Raw genomic sequence first — 14,073 nt, 5'->3', positions numbered from 1 at the left:
GAAATTAACTACTAAGTAGTATCTGAATCTGACCCTTTTTAGTAAACTGGTGGTAGCAAAGAGGTTAATAACATTTAATCAAATCTACACCTGTTATCAGAAAGGTGGATTCTCATGCAATTCACAGCACAATCTGAATCACTAAGTAATGCTACACTGTAACATCAGAGCATAAAAAGTTCCTTGTAAATGAAATTATGACTGGGGATATACTAAAAGTAGGGTCAGTATTCTACTTATTTTCACTTTCTCAGGCTCCATTACAATACTCAGTACACAGTAGGTCCACAATAAGTATTCGAACCACAGAAGTAAATTTCTTAGCTGAGATTTTCTACTTAGCTGAAAAGATTTCTAAAAATTGATAATCATTCCTAAAATACATGTCTTCCAGATTTTCTGAGCACACAATGAATATAATTTAACTCTTACTGACTTGTTCATCATTATGAACAAGCCATTGTTTCATATTTTAAAGCAGTGTTGCTAGGGTTTACAGGGCTATAACCTATATTCCTATATTAAATGGTTATTGATTACTGTTAGTTTTGGACCCTAAAATCTTGTTTTTTAAATTGTCTATCAGTATTTCATGCAACTAAATCTGCCTTAAAATACTTTTGTCCTAATTAAAAGCACTTGCTACAACTAGTTAGCATCATATCTTCATTAAAAGAAACTGGTTCCATACAAGGATATATATATATTTGTTTGTTTGTTTTCTATTTTAAAGTGCTAGAGATCCATATGTGGACTCTGTCTTCTATTTAGACTCTTTTTTATTCTTTGGAAGATCTGGATTAATTTTCCTTTAATATATAATGTATCACTTTTACCTTCGTATCTACAGAGTATAACATGGTAGGGAAGTTTTATTAGTGTTTAATCTTCTCTATTGTTTGGATGATATTCTTCCCTAATTCACAAAAGGTATTAAACTATTCTATCTTTAAATTTTGATTTCTTCTGTAATATAAATAAATAGAATGATGCAAAGTTTATTTTTGGTCTCAAGCACCTCATGGATTTAAATTCAATTTGTCAGAACTCTTGTCAGTGAAAGGCAGTAGAGTTAAATAGAACTAATAGATAAATTAAATAGAAAATAATACAAATTTACTTGCGGCTTTGAAAAATATTTGGCATTTAAACTTACTTATATTTGAGTAAGTGTGTATGATTTGTAATTCAAAAGAGTTTAAGGCAAATTATAAAAGCTGCACCATGAATCTCTAACTATAGAAGGATCTGTCACCTAGTTCAATTCTTCCTTGAAGTTCACTCCTTGCTGAGAAGACACAGTATTAATACTCTGGCTGATGTAAAAAATATAAAAAATTTTCCCTTTTAATTGGAACTATTGGGAGAAAATAGGTTCAAATATTACTTTTAAGAAAGTTTCCCTGATGGGATACAGACTATGCCAAATTTCAGTAATGGAAACAGTGAGCACTATTAATAGGACTTAATATCCCGTTCTCAGTTGAGCAGGGTAGTTATTAAATGTCAAAAAAAAAAAAAAAAAGGCCCAAAGTGAGACCTACCATAGACAAATGAAGATAATGCATTCTCAGATAATTTGGTGACTACAGTCAATTGAAGCTTTGTCTTACTAGCCAGCTACTGTTCTGGTTCATGTTTCTAGTCATCTAGTTCTCCTTCCTTACTATTATTTTGAGTATGTCAGTTAAGATCTGATTCTTCAGAAAGTCCATATGTTATCTACCCTTCCACCCTTACTCCCAAATAATACATAAACATGTCTTTAAGTGAGTGAAGCAAGTGTCTAGAAGTAGTGGCTCCTGAATTTAAATGGCTTGAAAATCAAAGATCAAGTCTTTTATAAAAGGACAGGAATCAGCCCAACCAATACTGATTAAAGATTTATCCTCAGGACTGGGGAGAAAAAGCTTAAGCTCTAAAGTGAATTCCTTGAGGATAAAGACTTTCAGTCTCTGAATATCTACCAAGTTCCTTGGTGTTATGTACAGTACACAGACCACAATGAGGAAGTATGTGCCTATTGAATAAGACTAGAATATGACAGGTAAAAGAACTTATTTATTATACAGGGTCTCCAAAAGGCTATTTTAACTTTTTGAAAGCTTTAAATATGACTATTTAACAGCAAAGCATCTTTTTCCCCACAGCCGAGTTTTTTCAGTTTTGTTAACCTTTATCAAAAGATCTAGAATAAGAAAATAAGATATACAATGATGTAATGGTCAAAAACTTATTTAAGGATAATTTAGATATTACTGCAATCTCTGCATGACTGGTACTTGAGGCCAGATAATTCTTTGTTGTGGGGGGCTATCATGTGCATTATAAGATTATACAATGTAGAATATTTTTAGTAGCACTACTGGCCTCTATCCATTAAGCGCCAGTACCACCTCTTCAACTATGTCAATCAAATATATCTTCAGACATTGCCAAAGTTTCATAGTGGGGGTGCAAAGTCATTCCTCATTGATAACCACTGGCTTTTACAAAACTCTGACAAAAACTAGGGTGTAATCATCTTTGATCTAAGCTTCTGATTTCTCTAATGTTTGATCTAGTTAATGCACAGCCTTTTGTTAAGCAAGAGCAGTCTTATTATTATGAATTTAAATTATTTCAAGAACATAGTAAAGATTAATTTTGTTCATGACTTGTAATTTCTTTCTAATTCTCTTAAAACATGTCTTACAAAAAAACTATGCCTTTTGACATACTGTAATTATTGTGTATATATTTTTGAATGTTTTTAAAAGTTAACAATTTTACAAATACTTCCATATAGTAACAATGATCTACAAATATTTTATTTTACCAGCCTTATGACATACCACTGTTAATATTATTGCTCTCTCTACTATGAGAGAGATATTGAACATAATATTGTGTAAATTACTTTTGGGGGGATGGGGAATAGTGTGCAAAATGGGGAGGATAAAAGTTAAATACTAACTATGACTACGGGACCAAAGAGTACAGACAGTTTTATAGCTTTTATTACATACTGAATATGAAATCTGGAAATATCTGAAGTCTTAAAACCTGCTCAGTGCTGAAGTGCTTAACTGCTAAAAGGTATATTAGAAAGATATGGTATTATATTTTAAAGTTTAGTTTGTTTATATTGATGACTATTATTTATCATGTTGTAGTCCAGACAAGGTTTCTTTTATCTTTTTGTTTTCTGCCAAATGTTCACTCTTCCATACACCCCATCTCTACACTGACTTTTCATTATCAAAAAGACTGAAAACTCTTTAAGATCTAAACAATAATATAAAACATAAGGAAATTATGCAAATATTAGAGATTAGGGTCACATGAAAAATTAAGAAACATAATAACCATTTCTGTATTAGTCTTACAAAAATCTATCAAGTTTGATTATTTATACAGCAAAAATGTTTAACAAATTTCAAATATAGGATCAGGAAAATTTATCAATATCTTAGGTGTAAAACTGTCTTTCTGGAAAACTAATAAATTTCCAAAGTACAACTTTTATCTCTTGATTAAACCCACAAAGATAAAAACAATAAAATATCACGATGTCTTCTTTAGAGCACTAAAAAAAAACCCCTATCATCTAAATAATAATGAGACAGACAAAAATTAAAGGATTTTGTCAAATTATATAATTCGATTTAGCTCTGTCAGATGTCTCACTTTAAACAAAACTCAGGTAGGTAATTTGTATGGCACTGGAAGATGTAAAGGACATTGATTCCTCTTTGAATAAACCTTTAAATGAAGTAATGGGATAAAGTGAACTAAACTCAGGAAAATTAAATCACTTATTTCTCTCTTCACACTATAAATCATAAGTAGAATTAATTGTCCTGCAATAATGAGTAAACAATCCAGATTTTAGAAGACTAACTCTTCCAGTACAATGAGCAGTTCAATGGCAAAACCTCCAAGAGATTAAGAAAGCTTTTTTAATGGAACGTTGACCTGGATGAGGAAGTGGGGTAATTCTTCCTTGTTGCTTTGGTAAGAAAAACATCTTGAAATGCCCTGTAGAGAAGGTTCCCAAAACAACCAGGTGTTTAAATGAATCCGTGTTAAAACCCTCTATCACATATATAATTTCTATCTTTAGTAATGACATTTATGACAACCAAAAGTTTATATGGAATATATATCTTCTTTGTTATTGAAGCCATTATTATGGATATGAAAGTTGATGATGAACAACAGAGTTGTTTTGACATTATTTTTCACAGTGATATCCTCTTACGAAGAACAATATTAATAACTTCATTTGTCTGGCAATGGTGAAGGAAGCTCACTATGCAAGGAATAAACAAAATGGTTATCACTACCACCAAGTTCATACATTTCATTATTAATAAAATCTCTCAGGTCCTTACCATGAGCCCAATTTTGACAATATGGCTACTTGCTCTGCAACCATCAGTTAGGGCAAGTAAATGGACACACACAAGAAATGACAGACTGACAATGAAGAGACAGAACAAAAGCAAGCAAACAAACAAAAACCTTCAAAACATATAACCTAAAGGCCTATCTGTGAATGTTTAATAGAGTTACTGACATCAATAGATTTTTAGGGTATCAGTACAATTATGGATATTCATAATGATCCCTGAGTTTTCAAGAAAAGGGTTCAATTATGTTCAGTATAGTACCAGGAGGCAGGGAAATCTTTTTCATTAAATGATTAAAGTAAGGATTTTAGTACTGAATGTTTAGGTTTTCTAGAAAATTCAGTTAAGTGGAACCCCTACTCCCAAATGATGACAAACTAGTATTCAATACCAACATAAAAGTTCAATAAAATTTATCATACTCAGTATCAGCTTTTGTAAAAAATAAGGAATGACACTGAGATGCAAACTTTTACTATTCCTTTATTCCTGGACATTTTATTAAGATAAGTTATTCATGAAAACAATATTTTAGTCAGTTTATTTTAGGGCAAGTAGCCTGTATACTGGTAATCTCAATTATTCCCAATAAGTAAAGTTCAAAGAATTTCTATTTCTTGAAAAGCAGAAAACATATTTTAAAACTAATATGCAAATACCAAGGGTTATGGACAAGTCAAAAATTTAGAGACACAAAATCTAAACAATTAAAACCTATACATAACCTAAAATTTTCTGATAAACATACCCCCAAGTACTATAGAGTCAAATATTTGTAATTTATATTTTCTTTTACCCTTATAATTACTTTCATGAAGGAAGGCAATATGCTTATCCCTTATACTACCAATGGAAATGAGGTGGATGGCTTATAGAAAAACTCTAGGATGCTTGCAAAAGTCTTTTTGTCTTACACTACATACCGTAAGTAAGCACATAAGCCTATTATGCTTTGAACTATCCATTAAAAACAAAATCCTAATTTATAATATGAGAACAAATTAAGATGAATGTTACTGTTTAACTGTAGCTAATAAAAAACAAATAACAAATTTACTTAACAGAATTCTGTTTAGAGTCATGAAGTATGGACAAGTCACTAAAAATAAATGGCTTCTGAAAAAAAAACTTTAAATATCTTGATCAAAATATTTTTCCTATTAAATAATAAAATCAATCCTTTAAAAACATACACATAAAATACATTAAAAAAAACACTGGTTGAGGAAAAAATATTTTAATATAGTTTGAGAAATATATCACAGAGGTTGTTTTAAAACAACATGTAGGGTCCATTCCACACCAAGAGATTGCTGACATATTCAAAACAAAACAAAGCAAAACAAAACAGATAACCTCTCATAGTCTTATAATGATCTAAACCATTTTTAATGGAAATAATCCTAAAATAAAGTTTTCTGCATTCTCAGATTATATATTGTACACAAAAGTGTACTGAACATGATGCTTTGTTAATGCTTTTGATAGCTGTCCTCATATTATCTCATCTCTTAGATTATAGCCAATAGTTTCAGGGGTATCATGTGAGATACTTCTGAAATGCTTAAGGCTGTTTTACCTCTGTATTAAATGATCTCACAGTACTTTAATTTCCTTCCTTCAGAGTGCTACCAATACGTCCTTTCTGAACAACATATAAAATGAGTATTACAAATCTGCTGATATGAATGAAGCTTGCTGTACCTCTAACCTTATTATCATACATAATTCTAGATTAACAGGTTCTGAACAAGTTCCTAAATGTGGTTTCATGGCATTCCTGAGGCATAAAATAAAGAGATTTTTAAAAATAGTGACTGATTTTTTTTTCAATGCTTAAAGCCTTCTCCATTTATTTATTGGTGTTTGTGTTTCAAATCTATGATATAATAGAACTATAAGTGTCAGTTAAAAGGGTATTACTAATTTAATAAATAACATAATTGAGTGTTTTACCAAGTGCTGGGTGAATAAAAATAAAGCCCTTTATACTCTATTCTCTCAAGAACAGTTAAAAGCGAAGGTAAAGATTAATTGTGAATTTAGTATAGTCAAAGTTAAAAGAAGACCTTTAGATGCTAAAGGTTCTTAAGATTTACTGTTAAGCATGTATCAAAAACATCTGGGGCAAGATTAAATAATTTACATGTTATGTATGTCAGAGCTAATCCATTAAAAGCATATATTATTAATTAAGAATATCTGTAAGGTAAGTACTACCCCAAAACTACCAGTCAGAAAACAACTAACCAGTATATTGGGAAATACATAAAACTAAACCTGATAGAAACCAGGCAAACAAAATTAATGTACTTGCCCCAGCACCATGTTTGTCTATTAAAAGTGAAAACTAGACCACATAGGAAAAATAAAAGAAACATCTTTCTATTTTTCAAGCAAATTTATATGTAATTCAGGACAACAAGATTTAAAAAGGCTTTAGAAAAAGCAGGAATAAATTTTAATGCTGACAATAATAGACAGAACTTTTGGATCAACACCTACCGATTTTTTTCTATTGTTTTCCAGATCTTTGAGTTCATTCTCGATTTTTGTGATTAATTCCCTGAGTTCATCAAGATTAGTGCAAATAAGCTAAAATAAAACACAAAAACACAGCTTGATAACACATAATATAAAACACCCAAAATGTGGTAACAGAAGTTGTTTTAACACACATTGAATTCACAATTATTTGTCTTTGTAACAGTAAAATGCAAAGAAAGCTCCACAGTTGATATTTTAAAAGATATTTACTTGTTATGATGTATGAACTTCAGGCTTAGTATAAAATTAGCTGAAATTTCAACATTGGTGGTTTCATCCCACGTACCCATCTTTCAGTTTGTTTTATAATCCAGGTTTTTTTTGTTTTTTTTTTTTTAAACATTCTTAACTTTCAGCCCAGAATGACAAAGATCTGGAAACTCACCCTAGATTTCACAAGTTACTGGATCACCTTTATGAAGTGTTTCATCAAGCAGTCTCCGAGCAGGTGAATAAGTGCACCCTGGAGAACAATTGCTTTACTTTTGCTTTGGTTGCTAACTATATAACTTAACAAATTGTATCACTGCTGTTGGGACTGCTAATAAAGAGGGACTCCAACTATATGAATATACTGAAAGAAGTTAATGAAATTAAGTATACATTCTTTATATGATCTTAGTAGTCTTTAATAAAACCAGATCCAAAGATAGCATCTATTGCCTTTCATACCTGTGTGGTTTACCTTATTTCACTTTGGTAATATTGGCAAATGGTCAAAACAATTGGTCTTTAGTTATTAATTGATAATCCAACAAGTTTGGCTTAACTGCTAAATATTTATAAACAGTGAAGCATCAGCAACATAACAAAAATATTAGTAACTACATTTTAGATCTTGTAAAATTATACTGCATGTTTCAATCAGTTTGATAATATTCAACTTTTTTTCTAAAATAATTTAAACTTACATTTAAAAAAATCTGTTGTGTAAAAGAAATAGAAGATTTCTAAAACAGAACTGCAATCACATACAGGGGAAAAGTTTTAGATTTAATGAAAGTCTTATAATGTATATACTGTATAAATGAAAAAATACTATACTTATAAAGCTATTAATTCATTATTAATTTTTTATTAGTTTCATGTATTTTACATTCATTAATTTTTGGTAAGGGCACTGTTTTCCTAAAAGGCATATTTTCTTTTAAAAGAAAATGGACAAAAACACAAAGCAAAAGAGAATTACAACAAGATCATTCCTAGTGACTACTATGTGACAAAAATGGGAGACTAGGAGCCTCCACACTTTAAGTTGAACCATATGAAATGTTGATATGCCTTTGGTTACAAAAAAGACAATACGGTTCAACCGAATAGACTAAGAAAGAATTATCACAGATAATATAAATTATACTCAGTATTAACAATGATTAGAAACATCTACATAATTTCAAACTCACAGAACTGACAAAGCAGGGGAAACATGTATTTAGGTAACCCAAATTAACAATTTCAGAGTACAAAACACCAGTAGAACAACTAAATAGTAGGATATTGCTGCTGACACATTATACACATTTCCATTTGCCAAATCTAGAATTATGGAAGAAATGCTGATGGTTAAGTAGTAAAGTGGCTAATTACGTAAGTGCCTTTAGAAATAGATAATGTCTTCAACTTCTATCATATAAATAAAGCCTCAGAACTGTGTTGGCCCTACACCAGGTTTCTAGTAAGTATTCAAGGGGAACTAAACTTGTATAAAATGCTATTATGACTACCATGTCAAATTTGCCATGGAACTTGCAAATGGTTACACCCCATTCATTGAACTTGGTGTACTAGTTAATGACATGGCATGGATTTCTCATTTGTACATAAGGCAAAGCTCAGAGCAATTTTCACTTGCATTTTCACTTAGCTGTCTCATTATACATGGAGTAAAGGTACATTTTCTTTGTACTTTGTAGAAACTCACAGTAACAATAAAAATATATACCCCTATACCTGAACACATCCTAAAATATTTAAGATCTTTTAATTAGCAATTAGTCATGAGATCAGAAAATATTTCTATTTCATTTAAGGAAACAGATAACGTAGTTTTGAAGTAAAACTAGGAATTATTTCTATACTGTAAGAGCTATATATTAAAAAAAATACTTTACTAGTTATCAAGCTGTATTAAATCAGTGCTTCTCAAACTTCAATGTGCGTAGGAGTCACTTGGGAATCTTGTTAAAATGAGGTTTTTGATTTAGTAGGTCTGAGGTGGGACCTAAGATTCTACATTTGTAACAAGTTCCCAGGTATGGGCTGCAAATCTCACATTTTTGGGCAATTATGTACTAAATGATTATGAATTACAAATCTGCATGGTCACAGAAACATTTGGTAGTATGGAGCTAAATGAGTACAAAATTTAAAAAGATTATCTTCAAATAGGGGATGGAATACTGAATTAAAAGCACAAATGTTCAATGTTAATGCACAAATGTTCCTTAAATGCCATGATTCAAACATAAGTTTTATTGAATTTGAGAGTTAAAATATTTTTAGCAATATTTACTTTGAACCTATCTTAAAGCGACTTAATACCTAACAATTTATACTCTTTAAGTACTAATATATACCTCCCTCTACATATGTATGTAATATACATATACTCCAAATATAGAGTCAAGTTATTAGAAAATTCTTGTATGAGAACATATTGTAAATTTGTTACTTATCATTTTGAGGTTATATTTTGAGGGAAAAATAATTTTTTTTGTCATGATTATCATTTTGAGGTTATATTTTAAGGGAAAATATTTATGTCAATTCTGTCATTTACACACTCTTCTCTTTACAAAGTAAGGTGTGTGTCTGTGTGGCCTTTTTGTGTGTGTGTGGGCTTTACACTCAGCTTAATTGCAAATGATGCTTTTAAAAATAGAATCAATCCAATAAGAAAAGTTGACTTTAATAAGAACATGAATTTTTTTGAACAAAGCAAAAAACCTTATTAAGACCTCCTTCTCATTACCTTAAATTTGGGGAAAAAAAAAATCTAGGGCTTAGTGCCTCAAAAGGTGAAAGAAAGCTCCACAGCAGCTTGTATTACAGTCAGGACACACTGCCAACACTCAAAGAGAAGGTTTTCAGTCATACTGCAGAGGTTAACAAGAAGAGTTTTATCTCCTAGGAAGAACCTCTTCAAGGCTGTTAAACTCTCCTTCAAATTAATCTTTCACTTGGTGCAACTCGTGACAGTCACAAAATCATAAATTTTAGAGCTGAAAGGGACCAAAAGAAAAAAAAAAAGTAATTTGGTCCAAACCTTGGCCAAGGCTAAAGAGGGGTATCTCCAATTCACACACAAGCTAGTTTAACAGAGATTAAGTGACCAAAGATGACACACTCATAGAGGAATACCATGGAACCTAGGACTCCTCTTCCTCTTACATCATATTCTTTAAGGGTTCTCTCTAAGCAAAATAAAACAAATTAAAAAAAAAAATCTAACAATAATTTGAACGTGTATTATAGTTTTGAGCTTCACAGGTGGCGCCAGTGGTAAAGAATTCGCCTGCCGGTGCAGGAGCCATAAGAGATGCAGGTACTATTCCTCAGTGGGGAAGATGCCCTGGAGAAGGGAATGGCAACCCACTTCAGCACTGTCTGTAAAATCCCATGGACAGAGGAGCCTGGTGGGCTACAGTCTCGCAAAGAGTCAGACAGAACTGAACGACTGAGCACCACATTATAGTTTTAGGAATTAATTTATATCTAAGCTTTCATATCTATTAAATTTAAGTATTAAAAGGCCCTCTCTCCAACTCAAGAAGCAAAAATCTGTGTATATAGTCTACAGAAATAAGTGTATATGGTGGAGAAGGGGAGGTCCTGTAGAGATCAAAAGAACTCCATAAACACATCTCAGAAAAATTACAAAGTAAATCACTATTTTAAGCCACATACTATGTCCTTCAGGTATAAATTCCATAAGTTTGAGAGATATTTACTTTATTTGCTCCAAAAAGAATGTAAGTAAGATAGCATACAAAAGTAAAACAATATGGTAAATTACATTAAAAAGCAAAGGGAAATGCAGAGAAGTCAAAATGAATAGGTCCAAATAAAATGGACCATGCTCACTACCATTCTAATAAAACATTCCAATAATTTATCACATTATAAAGTTATAAGCAAAAAACTAAATGCATGGTATAAATTTAAAATCTATATTATACTTGAACTAAAATTATATTGACATCTGTTAAAATTATTAGGACAGAACACTCCTTCTCACTTCTTAGGATCATCATATTCGCAATAATGATTACTTCAAAACCTGCAAATAAAGATATCATGAGCAACATGACAAGTCTGATTAATAAATCAAAATATTTTTATACCACTATATGAATAAAAATCTTTCTCTCAAGGCACAATATATAAAAACAGAAAAAAAATTCAGGGGGAAGTAAAATTCCATGATGTTAAAAGTGAAATAAAAAGCTGAAGCTGAAAATACTCATTTTAAGAGGCAGCAATTCAAGACAACAATACAATCAAAAGGTCCTTAACTCTGTGAGGCAGTTAAATTCTAATTTTAATCCCAAATTGTCACATTGAGGTTAGTACTTTATTTCATATCCCTTAGTTTCTCCATTGGTTAAATGGAGCAACAGTGTTTTTTTCAGAGGTATGTTAAGGATCATTGAGTTTATGCTTATGCTAAAAAACAATACTTTTATATAAATCTTAGTCAACACCTGGGTTCTGGATTTTCTCTGCAAAGAAGCCTTTAGAATAAATCACACACATGGAATAGGAGCAAGCACACATGACATAAGGTTCTTAAATTATTTTAAAACTGTATCTTGAGACTTGACAAACCACGTTTTAGGAATACTTTCTATGACTCTGTTATAACTGTGCACAAAAAGAAAATTCACATAATATTAGGCTTCTCTTTCAAATATTAAACATTAATATTCTTGGTAAAAGTTAACTTTATTAAGAAAATCAATATTCACTTTTCAATCTAACAGTCTTCCTTGTACTACAAAACTGGATATAGAAAAACAAAAAAACAGTCAATTTAACAAAGTAATCAGTAAAATTGTTAAATTTGACACAAAAGCTTAAATCACCCACATGCTGAAGACTAAAAATATTTCCTGACTTTTTGAAACTATTGCTAAGTAAAAACATGGCAACGTCCCCTATATGCCAAATGTATAACTCCCAATAGCACTACAGTAACAAGGGCTAAGCACAGGTTTTCCCTCTAATATAATGATGCAAATACTACCACTTGGTTTTTCACTTTTCAAATACTTGTAGGCTTAATGATGAAATCTGACCAAATCTGAGATTTATTCCAAGCTCTTAAGTTGCTGGGGAAAGTGGTAAAGGTCAGTAATAGATGCTCTTTAACCAATAATTAATTATTTTCCTACTCACAAGTACAGTACTGTCTGAAGCATCTGACATGCTTATTTAAAAAATAAGATAATAAAACATTAAGTTCTATCACTTAATCCTGATAACAACCTTGTGAGGTGGGGACTATTATTATTACCCCATTGTACATATGAGAAATTAGAAGCTTTGAGCAGTTAAGTAAGTTACAGAGTTAGTGCTAAAATGGCATTCTAACCCAAGTAGCCTGGTTCCAGAATCTACATGCTTAAGCACTGTCCAGATTACTAATATCTATCTAGACTCTCTGAATCAAGGATGGACCATTAGAGGATGAAACCCAGGATTTTTCATTTTTAATCAAAGTATAAGTTTCTTTTTATGCCATTGAACATTTGAGAACCACTGATATAACTCCTAGGAAAAACTGGTACAGATATGGTCAGTCTCATTATAATATACACACAAATATAAATACAACAGGCCTTTGACTGTTTACAGTGTATACTTTAAACAGGAGTGGGAGATTACTATCTTGTCCTGAAGTATAGGTATCACTTGTTTATACGAATAAACATGGATTCTTCCTGAAACAAACAGGCTTACCCATTTCAACTAGCTAAAAAAAAATCAACAACTATCAAATTAAAAAGTAGTTGAAGTCAAAGACAGGATTTACTTTTTCAATTCACCAGAACCTTAAAAAAAAAGAAAAAAACTTCATGCAATTTAATCCCTGGACATGTTTCTGAAGTACTAAATGTCATATTGTTAGAGCTTTTTGAGAAGGAAATAAATTCACTTCTTTGTTTTATAATAACCAGTCTTCTTACATGTGGAAGACTTTCAAATAGTTAAAGAAACTATCACAGAATTATTCTGAAAGGCAAAACTGTAAGTTCTGCATGTAACAACAAAGTTTACTAGTGACCAATATTATCTCCTATTCTTTGCTTATTTGAAGCAAATGACCTATTTCTTGGGAGATGGCTGTCAATTTTCTTTCTCAATACTACCATGGTATTTAAATTATAAATTAGGAATAAAAACACCTGTTCTCATAAGTCTATTTCCCCATCCCTAGCCCCACCCACCCCCAACACACAGGCCTGCCCTCTTTCCAGAAAACCTTAAGAACCAGGAAGAGGATGTTGTTTATTTTAAACAGTTCAATTCAGCAAAACATGTACTTTTGACCTTCAGTTTCTGAGTGGTAAGCAAATGGTCAGTAACTAACTAAAAGCATCACTTAAGACAGTATTTTTCATACTTTTTTGCCCAGAACTCATGGTCAAAAATACATTTTACACTGCATGTCAGTAAACACACACAATGGAAACCAAAGTTTTATGAAATAACATTACCTTTACTATATTTGACACACTCTTAAAATTTCTATTTTAACTGTGTTAGCTTATAAAAGAAACGCTGGCCATGTAATATACTAAATTAATTTTCATGCCTCACTAATGAGTACCACCTTCAATTAAAAAAAACAATTACTTTATACAGTGTTACTTACTACATATAAAAATCATCCATTAACTATAGGGATGAAGGCAAATATCAACAATGGACCAGATTTGTCTTGAGATTCATATTCCCAGGATGAATACTTTGAGGTATTAAGGAAAAAAAATAAGTGGGAGAAGCACGAAATCAGTGGAAGAATGAATAACCATATACTCTTGTAGCATTAAATAAGGCACACAAGCAATGGTAGAAAGGTCTCTAAACAAACAGTAAATATTTTTTTTCCTTTTTACAGAATATGCTG

General features: G+C 31.1%; 1 protein-coding gene across 1 annotated transcript in view; it reads right to left on the bottom strand.

Annotated features, from left to right (window-relative positions):
- The window catches only part of BRD10 (bromodomain containing 10), a 107,702-nt gene that overhangs the window by 26,050 nt on the left and 67,579 nt on the right, over positions 1-14,073 (bottom strand). Inside the window, exon 5 of the mRNA XM_068974240.1 lies at positions 6,900-6,989. Within this exon, the coding sequence (XP_068830341.1) occupies positions 6,900-6,989 (90 nt within the window). The remainder of the gene's footprint in view (positions 1-6,899; positions 6,990-14,073) is intronic.

Source organism: Capricornis sumatraensis, chromosome 6, assembly GCF_032405125.1.
Source record: "Capricornis sumatraensis isolate serow.1 chromosome 6, serow.2, whole genome shotgun sequence".
Taxonomy (NCBI): domain Eukaryota; kingdom Metazoa; phylum Chordata; class Mammalia; order Artiodactyla; family Bovidae; genus Capricornis; species Capricornis sumatraensis.
This window is presented reverse-complemented; position numbering and strand designations above follow the sequence as displayed.